This window comes from Chiloscyllium plagiosum, unplaced genomic scaffold, assembly GCF_037043375.1.
Source record: "Chiloscyllium plagiosum isolate Xiang-an unplaced genomic scaffold, Cpla_swu_hap1 HiC_scaffold_29, whole genome shotgun sequence".
Classification (NCBI taxonomy): Eukaryota; Metazoa; Chordata; class Chondrichthyes; order Orectolobiformes; family Hemiscylliidae; genus Chiloscyllium; species Chiloscyllium plagiosum.
The window spans coordinates 12,640,446-12,662,126 of NW_028270167.1; the positions used below are offsets into that span (position 1 = coordinate 12,640,446).

At 42.7% G+C, this 21,681-nt stretch overlaps 1 protein-coding gene across 7 annotated transcripts in view; it reads right to left on the reverse strand.

Annotated features, from left to right (window-relative positions):
* The window catches only part of LOC122540641 (E3 ubiquitin-protein ligase DZIP3-like), a 119,139-nt gene that overhangs the window by 71,305 nt on the left and 26,153 nt on the right, over window positions 1-21,681 (reverse strand). For 6 of the 7 annotated variants that reach the window (XR_015751972.1, XM_043676638.2, XM_043676635.2 and 3 more), the window contains 6 exons: window positions 16,863-16,913; window positions 14,397-14,526; window positions 12,502-12,584; window positions 3,741-3,835; window positions 2,652-2,714; window positions 1,394-1,448 (listed from right to left, as the gene is read on the reverse strand). Coding sequence is in view for 6 of the 7 variants with exons in the window: in XM_043676638.2 (XP_043532573.2) it covers window positions 1,394-1,448; window positions 2,652-2,714; window positions 3,741-3,835; window positions 12,502-12,584; window positions 14,397-14,526; window positions 16,863-16,913 (477 nt within the window). In the remaining variant the exon portion in view is untranslated. The other variant, XM_043676640.2, reaches the window with a different exon arrangement.

Below are 21,681 nucleotides of genomic sequence, written 5' to 3' on the forward strand. Positions count from 1 at the left end.
GTTAGCACTGCTGCCTCTCAGCACCAGGGACCCGGGTTCGACTCCAGCATTGGGTGTCTGTCTGTGTGGAGCTTGCACATTTTCCCTATGTCTGCTATGGTTTCCACCAGGTGCTCTGGTTTCCTCCCACAATCAAAAGATGTGCAGGTTAGGGGAACTGGCCAAACTAAATTGCCCATAGTGTTCAGGGATATGTAGGTTAGGTGCATTAGTCAGGGTAAATGTAAGATAATAGGATTGGGGAATGAGTCTGGGTGGGTTACTCTTTGGAGGGTCGGAATGGACTTGTTGGGCCAAATGGCCTGTTTCCACACTGTAGAGATTCTATGATAGTGAAGTATTCTCAGTCATGTGTTAAAACTTCTTCCTCACACCCCCCCTGCACTTTTTGCCCAAAATCTGCATCCCCCGGGCCATACATTTTAAAAACATTCGATCACATGATGTGACACCGATGGCTAGACCAACATTTATTGCCTCTCCCTCATTGCCCAGACAGCAATTAAAGGTTGACCACATTGCAGTGGGTCTGGAGTCATGTGTTGGCTTGACCAGGTAAGGACAGCAGATTTCCTTCCCCATGGGACATTTGTGAACCAGATGGGTTTTTCTGACAATTGACAATGGCTTCATGATCTTCATCAGACTCCTAATTCCAGATTTTTACTGAATTTAATTTCCACCATCTAACATGGCAGAATTTGAATTCAGTTTCCCAAAACATTACTGGATCTTTGGACTGACAGTCGAGCAATAACGCCACTGGGTCATTGCCAGGCCGGAATTAGCTAATGGGATTAGCTTTTCCTTGTCTTAAAACCTCTTACACCTCCATCAAATCTTGCCCCATTCACCTCAACTTCAAGAACACCACTGCCAGCCTTTCCAATCTAAACTGAGAACTAAAACTTTATAACAAAAGAAATTACAAAGTCAAACTGTATATCTATTTCTCTGCTATTATCTGCAAGTTTCCACAGGGAGAATGATAACGACCTCAAACTATCCAACTAGAAGAAGTGAGAACACAGAGTTCAGTCGTGCCAAGAGGCAAAATGGAAGTTCCAGCTGGTGCAAAACTGCATCTATAAATAATGCATAATTTTCTGTAACAAGTAGTAGGAGGCCCATGATACATGAACACACAAGCTTTTCAGAACAGTGTGAGGATTTAATATAGATCCCTGCTAAGTGATGATTTGTGCCCGAGTTGTTTTTTTAAAATTGTAAATTGTATTTTATTTTAATTAGTGAAAAACAGAGAGGTTCCTTTTGTTAGGAGCAAGGTCAGAGCCCAGGAGTATTAAAGAAACATAAGAATAACAGGTTGGCACAAGACTTTCACAGGTTTAAGGTAAGGTTGCCCTTTTGAGAACTAGCAGTTGACTTATACCTTAAAATAGTCCGGCTTTAGAACTGTTGCTCTAATACTGTCTAGTATCGCCATTCTAAAAGAAGAGAAAAAACATCATCCAATATAACCAAACCAAACACTTCACCAGTAAAGCCAACTCTAGGAGAAAAAGTCATACAAACAGTTCTGTGAAACTGTGAATCTGCTCCGAGCATCATCCACCTTCTAAAAAGGTAAAATATAAATGTGTTTCTTTCTACCTCTCCAACTATTATTAACAAAAGACAGACTTGCATTCATATAGTGCCCGTCACTATCAAAGACGTCACTTAGCACTCTACACCAAAGAAGTGCTTTCAACATCTAGTCATCGTTGTCATGTAGGAAACATAGCACTTTGATTTGCACACAACAAGCTCCCAGAAGTTGTAATGCGTCGGTTACTAGATAATCGACATTTCATTATGTGGAGGAGTAACAGGACATTGGGCAGAGTACTCCTGCCCTTCATCAATAAAAAGATCTATACGTCTATTTAAGCAGGCAGGTTGGTCCTTAGTTTAAGATCTTATCGAAAAAGTTGCAGTTCAGGCATGCAAATAATGTGGCCCAGCCAGTACAGCTGATGACCATGGAGATTTTGACCTGAGAGAGGATAATGTTATTACAGTGCCTTTCCTGCCATTGGATTGGCCAAATTTTGCAAAGGCATCACTGGGGATGTTTCTCCAAGGATATGAGATGTCTGCTTTGCAAAGGGAATGTGAGGAAGAACACTAAGTCTGCGTGCACCACATCAACAGTATTACCCTCTTGGTTACCTCTTCAAAAAACCTGACACCAAAACAGCTACATAATTCTTGGAATTATCCATAGCCAGAATTGATTGATTACACTGAAAGTTGAGTGTTTAAGCCTCAAATGGAGATTTAAACATCATTCAGGTTGTCACTTGTAATGTATTTGCGCAGCTTGTCAGTGTTAGAAAAACAGACACCTTGTCTATGGGTCATCACCTCCCAGCTCCCTCTACTCTTCAACCAGGTTGTTGATCTTTGGGTTTTCCGTTCATATTGGCAATGGCCAACAAAGGATTCGAGCAATTTCATCAAGTCAACATGCCACTTAAACTCCTGTATGGTCAACACAGCAGCCAAAATATTGAAGTTCCAAAGACAAAGTCACTTCCACCAACATGGAATGTGATTCTGAACCATTTTGTCAAATCACATTGTAACTCCCTGAAGTAAAAATGGCACATTTCTGGCATAGTAAAGTGGCCACGACCAGGACTCACCTGTGATCACTCAGCTGCAGATAACAACAGGCTCTTCGACAGTATAAGTGATGATTATAAGGGCTAGGAAAGGAGAGGGAAGCATTGCAATTACTGATATAATAACAATGCAACATCCATTATTTACCAGGACAAAGACCCCCACCAACATCCTTGCAAATCATGAAAATCAGCACATAGTCAAGTTCTTAAATTATTATTTCTCACATGCAGTACAGAAATATCAAAAAGTGAGGAACATGCACATAAACAAATATCAAAGTCATTGTGCAAATGAGGGGTGAGAAAATTCTGCTGTGAATTCAACACCAAGTAAGTTTTGAGCAGTTTGGCATACTTATTCTGTATGGAAAGAAAGGCAAAATTGCTCAATTTTGTGACAAATCAATGTCCCTTGTGAATACTAGGACAATGGATCACACAATGCTGGACTTCCTAGGTACTTATTAATGGCCTTGTAATATGATCTGGATTAAGAGAGGAATGAAGAAAAATGACTCAGCCAGTGATTACATAGCCTACGACCCATTGTAAGTGCATTTGCACAGGCACAGGCTCAAGTGCAGTGCATTGAACAGTCTCTGGGGGTGTACAACATCTACATTCAGATTTTTTTTGTTATATAATTCGTTCATGGGATGTGGGCATCGATGCCTAGTCCAGCATTTATTGCCCATTCCCGATTATCTAGAGGCAGCTAAGTGTCAACATTGCTATGGGTTAGGAGTTACATTTAAGCCAGACCAGGTAAGGACTGCAGATTTCTTTCGCTAAAAGACATTTGTGAACCCAACTGTTTTGTACAGCAACCAACATTGGCTACATATTCACCTTTAGGCCAGTTCTTGATTCCAGATTTTTATTGCATTTAGATTTCTGCCTAGAGGGTGGGATTCAAAGCCAGGTGCCCAGAGCATTAATCTAGCATCCTGGGATTACTAGTCCAGTGATGTTAATACTACACCACTACCGCCCCAAAGAAATGAAGAAGTGTCATTTAAGTGATTACCAGTGCTTGAAATCAGCAATGTTGGGAAAGGAATAAGGAAACAGTGTAGAAAGACTAATGGTGTCAGAGGTGAACCATACCTTATTTCAAGTGCCTTGCTGTATGTAGCAATGGCTGCTCTGAATTCGCTAAGATTCACTTCATCTTCACCTTTCCTCTGAAAATACTCAATCTTCTAAGAACAAAACAGATGAGAGAATATAATGATAAAGCCTCCAAATCTGAATGGTTGTACACCAGTTTGTGCAGGTTTAATGCTTTTAACTAAAAACGGAGAGTTCACTGTGGATTGGGGGGTATGGGGATGGTGAGAATGAAAGAACCAGGCACAGGCTGGACCTGTACACGCCAACGAGATCCAATGTCCTGAATGGGCTGATAACCACTCAAGTGGCAGAGTGGACATTGCAATCTACCTGTGTCTCAGCACTATTGATGGAGAATGAGGAATGATAGGCTGCGAGGAAGACAACAGAAAGCAAGGAAGAGGAAGAAGTTCCTGCTCCTGATCTGAAGGTAGATGAGTGCCAATGCTAAATGAGGAAAGGATTGAATAGCCAAGCAGCTCACTCCATTCTCTATCCAGGATGATTTGGATGATGGCATCACACAGAATACTTACAGACGAAGAATTAAGCTTCTTGTCCTACACAGTGTGAAGGATCTTAAGTGTTATTGGAGCTAAACTCATCCTGACAACTGGAGAGTATTCCGTCAGACTCTGGACTTGTGCTTTGTAAATGGTAGACAGACTTTGAGGACCCAGGAGGGAAGTTACTCGCTGCAGGATTCCTAGCCTCTAATCTGCTCTTGTAGTTATAGTACGCATATGGCTAGTCCAGTTCAGTTTCTGGTCAGCTGTAAGTTCCAGGATGTTGAAAGTGGGGGTTTCCAGTGATGGAACTGCCCTAGGATGTCAAGGGCTGATGTTCAGATTTTGTTGGAGACAGTCACAGCCTGGTATTTGTGTGGCACAAATATTACTTACCACTTGTCAGCCCAAGCCTGGATATTTCCAGGTCTTTTACAGTTTAACCACAGACTACTCCAGTATCTGAGTAGTTCTGAACTATGCTGAATATTGTACAACACTAATGAACATCCCCATATCTGACCTTAAGATGAAGTGAAGGTCATTGATGAAGCAGCTGGAGACGGTTAGGCCAAGGACACTACCCTGAGGAATCCCTGCAGAGATGTTGTGGAGCTGAGATGACTGACCTCCAATCATTTTCCTATGCCCCAGATATGACTCCAACCACCAGAGACTTTTCCGATACCCACTGATTCCAGTTTTGCTAGGGCTCCTTGATTCCACGCTTGGTCAAATGTGGCCTTGACATGAATGGCTGTCACAATCACCTCAGCTCTTTTGTTCAAGTTTGAACCAAGGCTGTAATGAGATCTGAAGCTGAGTGGCCCTGGTAGAACCCAAACTGGGCATCACTGAGCAGGTGCTGCTTGACAGCACTATTGATGGCAACTTCCATCACTTTACTGATGATCAAGAGTAGAGTGATGGTGTGGTAATTGGCCGGTTTGGATTTGTCCTGCTTTTTGTGTACAGGACATACCTGGGCAAATTACCACTCTGTCGGTGTTGTAACCGTACTGTAAGAGCCTGGCTAGGGGAGTGGCAAGTTCTGTATTACTGCTAGAACGTTGTCCAGACCCATTGCCTTTGCAGCATCCAATGTCTTCAGCCATTTCTTGACATTAAATGGAGTTTGTTTTGGCTGAAGACTGGAATCTGTAATGCTGGAGACCTCCGGAGGAGGCCAGGACAGATCATGCACTCGGCACGTGTGGCTGAGGATCGTTGCAAACGTTTTAGCCTTATCTTTTGCCCTAATGTGTTGCACTCCCTATCATTGAGGATGGGGACACTTGTGGAGCTGCCTCCTCCAGTGAGTTGATTAACTGATCACCACCACTCACAATCGGAGGTGGCAGGTCTGCAGAGCTTAAATCTGATCTGTTGGTTCTGGACTCACTTAGCTCTGTTTGTCTCTTGCTGCATTATTGTGTGTGGCATCCAAGTAGTCCTGTTTTGTAACTACACTAAATTGATACTCATTTTTAGATATGCCTAGTGCTGCTCCTGGTATGCTCTCCTGCAGTCTCCATTGAACATCTTCATCTATATTTAACTAGTAGATTTCACAGCAATTCATGGGTATAAGGTTCACCTGCAGAGAATAGACTGAGGTCACTCTGTGGAGACTTACTTTTAAAACACAGATTTATAATGATCTGAAATGCTCACCACTATAGGGTGGCAGAAGCAGAGTCAGTAGCAACATTCTAAAGGGAATTGGGTCAATGTTTGGAGGGAGTGGAAATACATTACAGGCCTACGGGAAAAGAGCAAGGGAGTGTGATTAATCAAATTCCTTTACCGTAGAGACATAACGGACCAGATAGAGTCCTATTTGCTGCCATATTTTGTTTCAATGGAACTATAGGAGTCTGCAGCATTGGGAAGCATTTCAACATAGGCCCATTAATATTGACTCACTGCCTGCATTATTCAAATAATTGCTGAAAGCACACTCAAAGGGGAGGCAGGAGTGTGAAGTGCTCTTAAGCCTTTAAGAGGACACTTGATGTTTCTCCTGGTATTCAGCTTCTAGCATACACCATTAAATGCTGAAGCAGGGAACGCAAGTCTGTGACTTGATGCTCTCCAAAAAACAAATCCCACTAAACTCCTGGTAATAAATGGGGGATATTGTTGCCCTACCAACAGGCAATCTCACCCAGTGAAAGCAGCGTTCCACAAATGAATGACAGCAGAGAAAGTTTTAAGGTTTGACACACTACCCCAAACAATTGCTAGAAAAAAAAGTATGTTGGATGAAATGAGGTTGCGGAGTCTTTTAGAATCTGGTGACCAATTAAATATGCTCAAAATACACAGGCTCTACCGCCCTTAGCCAGCATTCTCCATTACAGTCCAGGAGGGGGTGCTATGCTCAGGATAGGGGCAGGGCTGACGCAGCAAGAAGTGCTTGCGTTTTGCAGGGGAATAGGTCAGGGGCAGCACTGATTGGGCTGGGGCAGGAAGGAGTAGGAACACAGGCTGAAACGCTCACCCCTATACGGTGTTAGAAGCAGAGTCAGTAGCAACATTCAAAGGGGAACTGGGTCAAGGGAGGCTGCCAGACTACAGAGGTACAGTCTGTACATTTGTACATGTGAAATGACACACTTTGGCAGAAGAGGAGAAGTGGACAGTTAACCAATTTAAATAATGATCCAGGTTTTAAAAATTGTTCAAGCAAGTAAGGGGGGGGGGGGGGTGGGATCCAGGGAGATAGTGAGGAAAGAGATCAATCTGAGACTGGTACAGTTGAGAACAGAAGTGAGTCAAACAGTCAGGGACAAGGTAGGACTAATAAATTAAACTGCATTTATTTCAATGCAAGATGCCTAACAGGGAAGGCAGATGAACTCAGGGCATGGTTAGGAATATGGGACTGGGATATCATAGCAATTACAGAAACATGGCTCAGGGATGGGCAGGACTGGCAGCTTAATGTTCCAGGTTACAAATGCCACAGGAAGGACAGAAAGGGAGGCAAGAGAGGAGGGGAGTGGCATTTTTGATAAGGGATAGCATTACAGCTTTGCAGAGGGACGATATTCCCAGACATACATCCAGGGAAGTAATTTGGGTGGAACTGAGAAATAAGAAAGGGATGATCACCTTATTGGGATTGTATTATAGATCCCCTAATAGTCAGAGGGAAATTGAGAAACAAACTTGTAAGGAGATCTCAGTAAGAATAATAGAGTGGTTATGGTAGGGGATTTTAACTTTCCAAACATAGACTGAGACTGCCATAGTGTTGAGAGTCTAGATGGAGAGGAACTTGTTAAGTGGGTACAAGACAATTTTATGATTCAGTATGTGGATGTACCTACTAGAGAAGGTGCAAAACTCGACCTACTCTTGGGAAATAAGGCAGGGCAGGTGACTGAGGTGTCAGTGGGGGAGCACTATGGGGCCAGCGACCATAATTCTATTAGATTTAAAATAGTGATGGAAAAGGATAGACCGGATCGAAAAGGTGATGTTCTAAATTGGAGACAGGCCAATTTTGACAGTATTAGGCAATAACTCTCGAAAGCTGATTGGAGGCAGATGTTCGCAGGTAAAGGGACAGCTGGAAAATGGGAAGCCTTCAGAAATGAGATTAAGAGAATCCAGAAAAAGTATATTCCTATCAGGGTGAAAGGAAAGGCTGGTAGGTATAGGGAAAACTGGATGACTAAAGAAATTGAGGGCTTGATAAAGAAAAAGGAAGCAAGCATATGTAAGGTATAGACAGGATAGATCAAGTGAATCATGAGAAAGGTATAAAGGCAGTAGAGGAGTATACTTAAGAGGGAAATCAGGAGGGCAAAAAGAGGACATGAGATACATTTGGCAAATAGAATTAAGGAGAATCCAAAGGGCTTTTACAAATACATTAAGGACAAAAGGGTAACTGGGGAGAGAATAGGGCCCCTCAAAGATCAGCAAGGCAGCCTTTGTGTGGAGCCGCAGAAAATGGGGGAGATACTAAATGAGTATTTTGCATCAGTATTTACTGTGGAAAAGGATATGGAAGATATAGACTGTAGGGAAATAGATGGTGACATATTGTAAAATGTCCAGATTACAGAGGAGGAAGTGCTGGATGTCTTGAAACGGGTAAAGATGAATAAATCCCTAGGACCTGATCAGGTGTACCCTCGAACTCTATGGGAAACTAGAGAAGCGATTGCTGGGATATTTGTATCATCGATAGTCACAGGTGAGGTGCCGGAAGAATGGAAGTTGGCTAACGTGGTGCCACTGTTTAAGAAGGGTGGTAAGGACAAGCCAGGGAACTATAGACCGGTGAGCCTGACCTCGTTGGTAAGCAAGTTGTTGGAGGGAATCCTGATGGACAGGATGTACATGTATTTGGAAGAGAAGGACTGATTAGGGATAGTCAACATGGCTTTGTGTGTGGGAAATCATGTCTCACAAACTTGATTGAGTTTTTTGAAGAAGTCACAAAGAGGATTGATGAGGGCAGAGCAGTAGATGTGATCTATATGGACTTAAGAAGACATTCAACAAGGATCCCCATTGGAGACTGATTAGCAAGGTTAGATCTCACGGAATACAGGGAGAACTAGCCATATGGATACAGAACTGGCTCAAAGGTAGAAGACAGAGGGTGGTGGTGGAGGGTTGTTTTTCAGACTGGAGGCCTGTGACCAATGGAGTGCCACAAGGATTGGTGCTGTGCCCTCTACTTTTTGTCATTTACATAAATGATTTGGATGCGAGCACAAGAGGTACAGTTAGTAAGTTTGCAGATTACACCAAAATTGGAGGTGTAGTGGACAGCGAAGAGGGTTACCTCAGATTACAACAGGATCTTGACCAGATGGGCCAATGGGCTGAGAAGTGGCAGATGGAGTTTAATTCAGATAAATGCAAGGTGCTGCATTTTGGGAAAGCAAATCTTAGCAGGATGTGTACACTTAATGGTAAGGTCCGAGGGAGTATTGCTGAACAAAGAGACCTTGGAGTGCAGGTTCATAGCTCCTTGAAAGTGGAGTCGCAGGTAGATAGGATAGTGAAGAAAGTGTTGGTAATGCTTTCCTTTATTGGTCAGAGTATTGAGTACAGGAGTTCAGAGGTCATGTTGCGGCTGTACAGGACATTGGTTAGGCCACTGTTGGAATATTGCGTGCAATTCTGGTCTCCTTCCTATCGGAAAGATGTTGTGAAACTTGAAAGGGTTCAGAAAAGATTTACAAGGATGTTGCCAGGGTTGGAGGATTTGAGCTATAGGGAGAGGCTGAACAGGCTGGGGCTGTTTTCCCTGAAGTGTCGGAGGCTGAGGGGTGACCTTATAGAGGTTTACAAAATTATGAGGGACATGGATAGGGTAAATAGGCAAAGTCTTTTCCCTGGGGTGAGGGAGTCCAGAACTAGAGCGCATAGGTTTAGGGTGAGAGGGGAAAGATATAAAAGAGACCTAAGGGGTAACTTTTTTCACGCAGAGGGTGATGCGTGTATGGAATGAGCTGCCAGAGGAAGTGGTGGAGGCTAGTACAATTGCAACATTTAAGAGGCATTTGGATGGATATACGAATAGGAAGGGTTTGAAGGGATATGGGCCGGGTGCTGGCAGGTGGGACTAGATTGGGTTGGGATATCTGGTCGGCATGGACGAGTTGGACCAAATGGTCTGTTTCCAAACTGTACATCTCTATGACTCTGTGACCTGAGAAGGGGGTGGTGAGACATTGATGGGAATAGAACTTTGAAGCTTTCAGGACACATTGGAAAAGCAGTTAGCAAAGCATACAGGACCTTCAAGCTTCACAGACTGAGGCATTGAGCTCAGAAACATTGAGCTGAACCTATTGTTTGACATTGTGACTAATTTGGTAAAGAGAATTGTAATACAAGTGCATTACGTTTACAATACCTGTGTTTCCATTTACACAACCGCATTTTTGCAGTACATTCTCCTCTTACAAGATGAACTAAATTAAACATCCCTTCCAAACCATTACTGTTTCTGTACACCTTTCAATTCTTATTAGTCCCATGCTGCAAGCAGTGTTTAGACCTGTTTCTGTATCAAAGGCTATTGCTGAATATGTGTTAATACCATCCTACCTTCATAACTCACTCAAAATTATGGAAAGATCATAATAATTATCACTTGTGACCTGAATAGGTTGCAGAACATCAAACAGTTTCCTCCACTAGCATGTACTTTTTAAATACGTATTAAATAGAGCCATTTAAGCTTACTATCCGACAGCACTTCTGTGAAACTGCATGAATGTGTGTGTAAGAACTGTCAAAACCGGCAATAATAAATAAAATCTCATGACCCAGCTGTGGGAGATCAATTTAATATCCTCTATATTTTTTATGCTGTACACATATAATTTCTCACTTATTTAGATCATGAAGGTCTAGTATTTTTACTAACATTACTAACTTTAAAGAGAAAAGGACAAATACCTCCTAATTATGCAAGCTCAGACTGTCAGATGTTCTATTCCCATCAGGATTAACAGCCAGTGTATAGCAAGCACTTAAACCACCTCCTGCTTCCCCAGGACAGATGTCAACCAAACTTGTCGACAATAAATACACCATAATGCTAAAATTTTAATGTATGTAAAAACCGTATAAAAGTGCCACTGTGAAACTGTACTTTGGATTCCATCACTGTCTCAAACAGTGTTTCTGCAGATGCTCAATAAGGAGGCTGTTTTCACCACTCAGACAATCCCACACTATTCAAGCTCTGGTTGGGGTACAAGTATATTGCATTCGAATCTCATCACTACACTTTAGGAAGGATGTGAAGATCCTTGACAGAGTGAAGAACAGAGGGTTCTAGCATTGAGGGAATGTAGCCATTTTCCATTTGGAGAAGATGGTGTTGTTCACCTTGGAGCAAAGGAGATTGATGGGAAATCTGACTGAGGTCTACAAAAATATGACAGGTGTAAATAAAGTAGCCAAAAAGAAAAGCTGTTCCAAAAGCTGATGGCACAAGGACTGGAAGAAACCGATTTATGGTTTTATGCAAGAGATGCGGGTGGGGAGCTGAGGAGGAACATTCTGTTAACCCTCACTAATATGATGACAAGAATCTGGAACTCACTGTCTGCAAGGGTGGAGCAAGCAGAGACAGCAATTTCAAAAGGAAATTGAGGCATTTGAGGGAGATATCTCAGGAGTACATGAGGACATGGGCACTAACAAGATTGCTCTATAGAGAGCTAGCATGGACTCCATGGATGAATGGCCTCTCTCTGCTCTAATTACTCTATAAATTGTAAAGACTGTCTTTAATTTGTCAGTATTTTTAATTGTGAACTGAGATGGGAAAAGAACTGCTCTAAAAACTAAGGACTGCTGAATGATTAATGCATGATTTTGAAAGCAAGTCACCTGATGCTCCTTGTAAGTACTGATAACACAGTTGCTGGTTCAAGCACTAGGAGAAGGGGCAAGGGTGTGTACAAATGAAGATTCAGCCAGCAACAAGTAGCTGATTGATCTGTGAACTAGTGAGCAGTCATTGATGATAAAGGCCTTCAGCTTGCCAACAATTATGTGATTGGCTGCCAGCCAGGTGAACAGCTTAGGCTTGTAAGCAAGATAACAAGAAGTCATCAGACCTCTACCAGCTCACTCATCCCCTCTGTTCTCAGTAAAAGCCACGTTCAGCTTGAAGGAAATTAGTTTATCTTCCCATGTGCAGTTGCTGTAAGCTGTGATTTTTAATTAATAAGTCAGATGCCTTTTATAAGTGAACCAGCTACGCAATGCCTCTTGCAAACCAGTGGATGCATCAGAAGAAGCAGCAATCTAATCAGCACAAGAATCACCGCAGCAGACCATTTGAACAGAGACCACTGAACTGCTTTCCCAGTCCTCCCTCTATCCGTAACACCTTTCTTTTGTGTGTGGGTGCATATGTGAATGCGTATATATGGGTGTGTGTTTAAGGAGGGGTTTAGGGGTTTAACTACTAGTGTTACCTGTTGACAGTTCATTATCATTTACTTGTAGCTACAGTCTATTTACTTGGCATAAATACAAATTCTCATTAAGTACAGAAACCTAGTCCTTGCTTACTCTAGGTCTAAATATCCGGGAAACTGGGGAGTCTTTAGCTTTTGTGACGACTCTGGGAATAGCAGAGCTTTATTTTCAGCATAGTACTCCTGTGAGGTATAACAGAATTGGCAAAGAAACATCTAATCCAGAACACAATGGAACCAGTTTGTGTTCCAACATGAAATCAAAAAGATACCTACTTGGTCATTTGATTCACAGTTTTTTTCAAAGTCAGTGAGCACAGAGTCACCCTCGGTGGCAAATTTCTTGATGTGATCTGCAACTGAATAGAGGGTATAGCAAGGCATTACTTCCAGCAACAAAGTCCCATAGCTATGAATGGAGATATTGCACATGGAAGAGAAGAGTACATTCCCTGACTAAGCTGAGCTGCCAGTTGTGGCTTTCATTGTTAAAAAAAGTAACTTGCTGCCTTGTAACTCAGTTGGGAATTTCACTTGATCATCCATTTGCATAGAATAATGGGAATCATTTCAGTATTCAGTGGCCTGCTCAGTCAGGACAGCTGTATGGATGTCATAAAAACAGACAGAGCAAACCTTTTTCCTCAGGGCTCCTTTCCCTATCACCCCATGGAAACCTTCCGCTCCCCGCCGCCCACCTCCACACACACACACACACACCGAGAGACAGAGAGAGAGAGAGAGAGAGAGAGAGAGACAGACAGAGGTAGTGTGCATGTATGTGTGTGTGTGGAGTCAAGACTGGGTTTTGTTCTGTTAAGAAACAGGAATAGTGGGCGATTTAACCATTGAGAGCTTTCCCTACCATTCAATAAGATATGGATGACTTTCTCACGGTCACCTTCCTGGCCAATCCCCATATCACTTTATTCGCCAAGGCACCAAAATCTATTGGCCTCAGCAACTGGGAAAGGAAAATACAAAGAGAAATTTTGAGGGCCCTGATAACACATGCTGCCAAGGATTGTACATGAAGGAATGGCCTTTCTTCACAACATACCTATGACCTCAGGATCACTCAGTGACCCCAATAAACTGGGGGAGAAAAATAAACACATTGGTATTTCAACAACAACGACCAGGAGCTATGTTACTTAATAAAAGCTTCCCATGTGCTCCCTGATACCCACACTGAAAGCTTGGTGAATGCTGCTGAGAAAACAAAGCTGTGTGTGTGATTACAAAGGCATGCAAGTTTGCTCGTGTGCATTACTGCGTTAACGTTAATTGGTCCCGTGCATTCCCGCCCAGAGATTTACCATTAGTCAAGAGATTAGATTAGATTAGATTACATTACATTACAGTGTGGAAACAGGCCCTTAGGCCCAACAAGCCCACACCGACCCGCCGAAGCGCAACCCACCCATACCCCTACATTTACCCCTTACCTAACACTACGGGCAATGTAGCATGGCCAATTCACCTTACCTGCACATCTTTAGACTGTGGGAGGAAACCGGAGCACCCGGAGGAAACCCACGCAGACAAGGTGGCACGGTGGCACAGTGGTTAGCACTGCTGCCTCACAGCACCGGAGACCCGGGTTCAATTCCCGCCTCAGGCGTCTGTCTGTGTGGAGCTTGCACGTTCTCCCCGTGTCTGCGTGGGTTTCCTCCGGGGCGCCAATACAAGGGGCGAAAACCCAATGGAGCAAACACACCTGTCGCTCCCACACACTCTAAACTTCCCACGTGTCACGTCTCCAAGTGCTCATGTACAATAACAAATGCAGAGAATGCTGGAGAAAGTCAGCAGGTCTGGCAGTATCTGTGGAGAGAAAAGCAGAGTAAAGCTTTCAGTTTGAAGAACCACGTCAGACTTAAAAAGTTAATTTGGTTTCTCTATCCACAGATGCTGCCGATTTGCTGAGTTTCTCCAGCATTTACTGTGTTTGTTTCAGATTTCCAGCATCCACAGTAATTACAACACATCCCAAAATATTGTTCTAGCATTCCTGAAAAGGTGACTTTTTCTGATACAAGTTTATCCCTCAATAAGATACAATCTTTGAGGAAATTTGTGACAAATAACACCAAAGTATCTCCAAAAAGCTACAATTTGTTTTTAAAACATGCATGATAAGTTTTGGGCAGACTGAGAAGAAAACTTACAGTGTGCCATCAGTATTGTGAGAGCTGTGTTCCTCTGAAGTTCTGTCCAATGAGGGGCTATGCTGTCAATAGGAATTTGATTTATTAAAGGCTTGGTAGAGCAGATGATCTCCTTCAGGTCAGAGTCATCCTAGAGAGAGGGCACAAGAAAGAAGCAGTAGATTCTTCTTTTGTCAGAATAAAGGGGTTATTTCTTTGAAAAGATTACTTCACAGGACAGGAAAAACATTGGTAAGTCATTACCCTACTCTTAGCTGCAATTAAACTGAAAGGCTCCTTAAGCCATTTCAGAGGGCAGTTAAGAGTGAATCACATTGCTGCTGGTCTGGAGTCATGTGTTGGCCAGACCAGGTAAGGATGGCAGATTTCCTTCTCTAAGGGATGAATCAGATGTGCTTCTGATTACAATTAATGTTAGTTTCATGGTCACCATTACTGAGACTAGCTTTCAATGCCAAATATTTTTTTCTTGCTCATGTCACCATGGCAACAATTATGGAGGAAAGGTTAAAGAAAAAGGCACGATTATTATTCTTATTGCTTTTCACTTGGAAGTGTCACTGTCTGAGGGCAATGGGGAATCAATTTGGTGAGTTTGTGATGACCCCACATGTCAAATGGTCTGCCAACTGTAGATTTTAGACAAATATGGATATAAAATGACTACAGATTTTTTGACATATAATAGCTGAAATAATATGTACAGTGGGAACGTGGGTTTGACTCGACTTAGAAAGACAAGCATTCCAGTGAAGAGCGGTTGCCAAGACAACATTGGTAAAACATTCCAGTCATCAGGTAACTGAAATCTTTATTGAGATGAGGAGAAACAACAGGTTTTGTTATAAAGCACAATATAAAATTAAGACATGAGTAATAGAATAGATTCAATTTTGACGGGTGATGTTTATATTATAATTGCAATGCCACAATAAATAACATAATTAACAGTAGACAAGGTAGGTTAGGGATAATGAGAAAATTACTGAAGGCAAGCAAGTGTTGCTAGGCAGCAGGGAATGTATCCTTGTAAATCAGAGGTTAGAAAAGTTACAGCTGCCTGTGCTAGGTTCTGGCCTGGTCTAAAGATGAAGTCAGGTGATATGGACAGCATCCTGAAGTAAGGGCCACCTTGGACAAGAGAAATTCATGGCTGAGTGATGGACGTTATTGCTGAGGGAGCAAAATGAGGGAACGATCTGAAATGGTTAAATTTGGTGTTTAGACCAAGACCATATAAAGTGCCTCATTGGAAAGTGAGCAATGCTCCTCAATCTTGAGTTGATCTTCATTCAGGTCAAGGAGAGAGATGTCAGGCCATTGATGAGAATTAAAATGAGAGACTGCGGGGAGCTTGACATCATGCATGTAGACTGAATACAGCTGTTACCCAATCTGTGTTTGGTAACCCCATTTTGTTTCCTTTTCATTGCACATTTCGGTTTTTCTCTTATTATTTTCACCTTCCAGCCATCAGCACACGTGCCCCAGTGCATTTTTTGTTTCTTTATTTCTTGCCCTGATACCATTCTCTGTAGTCATGCAGGACTGTCTCATCTGTCAGTGAGTCCATCTCTGCAGCCTTCCACCCTACATTGTCCTTGCACCAACCATCCCTTACACATAACCTGTCTGGTAATTCCCAGTTCTGGCGAAAGGGCATCAACCTGAAACCTTAGCTCTGCTTCTCTCCCTCTGCTGATGCTGCTTGACCTGCTGAGTATTTGCTGTATTTTCTCTTTTTGTCGCCAGTTTTTATGCTTTGGGGCAAGGGGAGAAGAATGTTATGAAGCAGCAATGACCACAACTGAAACTCAGTACTTTTGAGGAGGCTGGAGATGATGAATGATAGCAAGAAATGGGATGGACACTTGAGGGGAAAATACACTCAGAGGTACAAGGATCAAGCAGGGAACGGGACTGCCTGGATTTCTCAGAGAGCCAGCATTGACTTGATGGGCCAAATAGCCTCCTGACACCAAGACCAAGTGTCTGGCACAGAATCTTAGACTACTGAGGGTCACAAATGAATAATGACCATTTTTGCAGGTTCTCACTGTGGGAGTGTAACAGCAGCAAGACAGAGTCTACCTTCAGGAGGCATGGACCAAGGGAAAATAAAATCACTCACAAAAGGAACCTCAAATCAGGACGGGTTTCCTCCAAAGGCTGGATTCATCCTCTTGGTGTTTACCACAGTAATGGCAGCATCTGAAACCACCTACAGTTTCAACTTTCCTCTTTTCTCCTGGATGCTGTCAAAGGACAGACCAATAGTTCTGCGCGCTAATAAATGCTCTGGGTGACCGCTCAATAATCTCTTGGGAAAGCCATCTGCTCTGGAACGGCAGCTTTCTCCATCCTGAGTTACCGCAGATGCCCAGAGTCGGGCACACCGCACAGACTTGTGCGACTCCAGCCAGCTGAACGGATAGCTGAAAATCGGCTCCTTTCCTGATTTCTCACCTTCACTTGCTCAAAGGTCTTCAGGAGGGCAGCAACGAAACCACAATGATGCTGAAATCAAATGGAGAAAGAAAATAAGACAAAGACTTCTGACTGCAGACATGCTGCATATATAATAAGCCATGTTTTCCTTTTACGCTTCATCTTTACCGGTCCCACACCTCCCAGCCCAACAAAATGATTCTCCGCTGACAAAGCCCCTCAATTAGAGGATAATCTCAATCACCCCAGGATACAGTTTCATATGTTCGTAGTCTATAAATTTCACAATAATGTAGCGTAAACACAAGATTACACATGGAGGTGATGGGTTCTGCAGGTTGAATGGCTTTTATCAACGAGAAGATTGCAAGTAAAAATACAGCAATAGAGTTGTCACAGTACAGGAAGAGACCCTTCATCCCATTGCATTCACACTGGATATCAAGCATGCATTGATTCTAATCCCATGTTCCAGCACTTAGCCTTTGGTCTGTATGCTATTGTGTTTCAAGTGTACATCTAAATACTTCGGCAATGTCTTAAAGGGTCCCACCTCTACCACCCTTCTAAGCAGTGAGCTTCATATACCCACCACCCTCTGGGTCAAAACATCTTTCTCCAGTTTTCTTCTAAACCTCCTGCTCCTTCCCTTAATACTGACCCCTCCAAGGGGAAAGGTTCTCCCTATCTACCCTGTCTGTGTCCCTCAGATCTATGTACACGTCAATCAGATTCCAACTCACCAAGCTCTGCTCTCAGCAAAATGACGCCAGTCTACTAATCTCTCTCCAGAGCGGAGTTGCACCAGGATGTGGCGTGGGCTGGAGCATTCTCCCTCGCTCATGCAATTGCATCCTTCCTACAGGCCAGAACTGCAGACGATATTCCAGCTGTGGCCTAACGACCATTATATACAACTCCATTATAGCTTCTTTGCTCTTGTATTCAATGCCTTCACTAATAAAAGCAAGTATCCTATATGTCTTTTTAACTACCTTATCTACTGGTCTTGCATTACCAGTGATGGCATTACTCATACTGAATCCTCCACAAGCAACACATCCTGGGGGTTACGATGTATAAGAAAATGAACTGAGCCAGCCATATTATTGTGGTTACAGGAACAGGTCAGAAATTAGGAATTCTTCAGTGAGCAACTCACTCCTGAGTCCCCAGAGACAGTCCAAGATCAAAAGGTCAACACCATCCAGTCCAAAGCAGGATGCTTGATTGCACTCACACCACCACCTTAATCATCCATGCCTTTACATAGGGGAGCAACAGTGTGTACCACCTACAAGATGCACTGTAGCAACTCACCAAGGCTCCTTCAACTGCACGTCAAAAACCCACAATATCTATCACCCATTCGTGGGAACAACAAAAAAACCTGAAAGTTGCCCTCCAAGTCACTCACCATCCTGACTTAGAACCATACTGCCATTCATTTACAGATGTGGGTCAAAAGTCTGGAAGTCCCTTCCCAAAAGGGCTGTGCCTTCACCATGCAGATATGGTAAAAATGAATATATAACTACAAAGTAGTACATGTTGGGATGTTGCCTAAGTGTAAGGTCTGTGACTACAGCCTGTCAGGTGACAAAAGGTGAAGAAAGATGACCGTGGCACAATGTGAGGGTCGGCAACAATCCAGAAGACAATTGTGGCAGAGTCTGATTGGTTAAGGGGATATAATGTAGGCTTAGTGCAATTGGTTATGCTAATGTGACAGGGATAGCGCATCAACAGCATAGACATTAGAGTATGCTCTCTGTTCACGGCCTTTCAGGGTTGTCTGCTCTGGTGGCCACAGCTTTTGCTTGCAAATAAAGGCTTATCATCTTGAGAAATTCTCTACATTCCTAAAAGGTGTTGTTATCTACCACAACATAGACAGCAAGGGTTCAAGAAAACAGTTCTCCATCATCTTCACAAGAAGCAATTATGGTTGGGCAATAAATTCAGGAATCTCACATGAAAGGGTTATTTTTTAAAAAAAGCTTATCAGTATTAATTTCCCAAGACTCTACACTGACTTTGGAAACATAATACACATATACAGAGGTTCAGACGAGGGAGGAATTAAATCAGACAAGTATACAACTTTGCTCTTCTGCTCATCCTGGGATCCATTCTGACATTTTGTAGTTCAACAGCAACCACTTAAGAGTCATAGAAATGTACAGCATGGAAACAGACCCTTCGGTCCAACCCGTCCATGCCAACCAGATATCCCAACCCAATCTAGTCCCACATGCCAGCACCCAGCCCATATCCCTCCAAACCCTTCCTATTCATATACCAATTTACCCTATCCATGCCTGTCATAATTTGGTAAGCCTCTATAAGGTCACCCCTCAGCCTCCATGCTCCAGGGAAAACAGCCCCAGCCTCTGCAGCCTCTCCCTATAGCTCAAATCCTCCAACGCTGGCAACATCGTTGTAAATCTTTTCTGAATCCTTTCAAGTTTCACAACATCTTTCCGATAGGAAGGAGACCAGAATTGCACGCAATATTCCAACAGTGGCCTAACCAATGTCCTGTACAGCCGCAACATGACCTCCCAACTCCTGTACTCAATACTCTGACCAATAAAGGAAACCATACCAAATACCTTCTTCACTATCCTATCTACCTGTGACTCCACTTTCAAGGAGCTATGAACCTGCACTCCAAGGTCTCTTTATTCAGCAACATTCCCTCGGACCTTACCATTAAGTGTACACGTCCTGCTAAGATTTGCTTTCCCAAAATGCAGCACCTCACATTTATCTGAATTAAACTCCACCTGTCACTTCTCAGCCCATTGGCCCATCTGGTCAAGATCCTGTTGTAATCAAAGGTAACCCTCTTCGCTGTCCACTACACCTCCAATTTTGGTTTCATCTGCAAACTTACTAACTGTACCTCTAATGCTCGCATCCAAATCATTTATGTAAATGACAAAAAGTAGACCCTCCTGCAAGAACACTAATGCGAGATCATTAATTAGCTCCAGGATGGTTATTGCTGTACAAGAGTTTAAGAAAAGGATAGGGTTTATGTTGAGGAGTTACTCAATCTCACCCACTGTGATGGACAGTTTAGGGTTTTGAAGGAAGAGAATCCAACATCATGGTCTCTGTAACAAGGTCTGTCATATTAATGTAAACTGTAATTAGTTGCTAACATACAATAATTTGTTTCTTGTTCAATACAAGAGCCTCTTCTAATTAGACCAGTAAGTGCTTTTCCTCTATCACACTACTCCTTGTCAGCGCTGTGGAGCAATAAAGCCTCACAGGCACAGTCAGTGCCCAACTGTTAAAAGTGACTGCTTAATCCATCATATAATAGGTCACTTTCAGAAAATGTGCCAACAGGACACAGTCACAAAGAAGCAAGAAGTCAAAAACTATCCACACAGAGGTTAATAAAAGGTATAACAGACTACAACAAAAGAACAAAACAAAATACTCTTAGAGGAAATAGATGGACCAGACCTTGCTCTTTGGCAAGAGGTTGATTATTTCAATGGCTGTCTCAAAATGTCAAGTTAGATACAAAGTAAATATTATCAAATAGTAAACTACAGTTGAAAGAACACTGTCTACAGTTAAAGGCAAGCTACAAAACTAATATAAAGGAATGCTAAATTGCAGAAAACATATGTACTTCAATGACAAGAAGTCTCACTCGAATAGGATTGCATGTTTCCATGAACCTTCTAAATGTCCAAAGAATTAAACAGCAAAAGCTAAAGATCTTCTTTGAACAGAATACCCTAAATTTTGTATTGGGGTACGGAAGCTCAATAGAGGATACAGCATGACACTGAAGAAAAATGCTAAACCATTAAAGATTCTACACCTTTAATGAAACAAGTTGAGAAACAACTTGCAATGATGACTAGGAAGAGCATCCTTTCCTGGGTAATGAAACCAACCAAGTGATACTTGGGCATGGTTACTGTACTCAAACCTAATGGGTCAATCCAAATTCTGTTGACCTTAGGCAGCTCAACAATGTGGTTGGAAGAGAAATCGGCTTTGTCTATGGTCAACAAGAAGTTAGCTAAGTTATTCAAGACCGGAGTTTTCCCAATACCTGATGAAAACAGTGGACTCTAGAAGGTGCCATTTGACAAACAATCAAAATTGTTTCGCAGAAGACACAAAGGTAGGCCATTCAGTCCATTGGGTCTGCTCTGCCATTCAATGAGATCACACTGATTGGATCTCCCTGCCTTTCACAGCCTTCAGTTACCTTACTGATTAAAGCTTTGTCTATTTCAGCCTTGAATATAATCAATAAGACAGCCTCTAAAGCACTCTGCAGTAAAGAATTCTACACATTCATTACCCTCTGTGAGAAGTGATTCCTCCTCATCTTGGTTTAAAACATGCAACCTTTCATTCTGAGATTATGCCCTCTGGTCCTAGACTCTCCCACAATGTCAAAAAACCTCTCTGTACCTACCCTGTCAAGCAACCAAAGAATCTTGTACACTTTAATAAGGTCGCCCCTCATTCATCTACATTCCAATGAGTACAGAGCCAACCCACCATCCTCTCCTCATAAAACAGTACCTCCAAACCTGGTATGAACCTAGGGAACCTTGTTCAAGGTGAGAGGTGAAACGTTTAAGGAGGATACATGCGTAAAGTACTCTACACAGAGGGTGGTAGGTGTCTGGAACACGTTGTCAGCAGATGTAGCAGAGGCAGGCACGGTAGATTCATTTAAGGTGCGTCTGGACAGATAATTGAGTAGGTGGGGAGCAGATCCCTCTGGATTTAGATAGTGGACTTGGATCGGCTCAGGCTTGGAGGCAGAAGGGCCTGTTCCTGGGCTGTA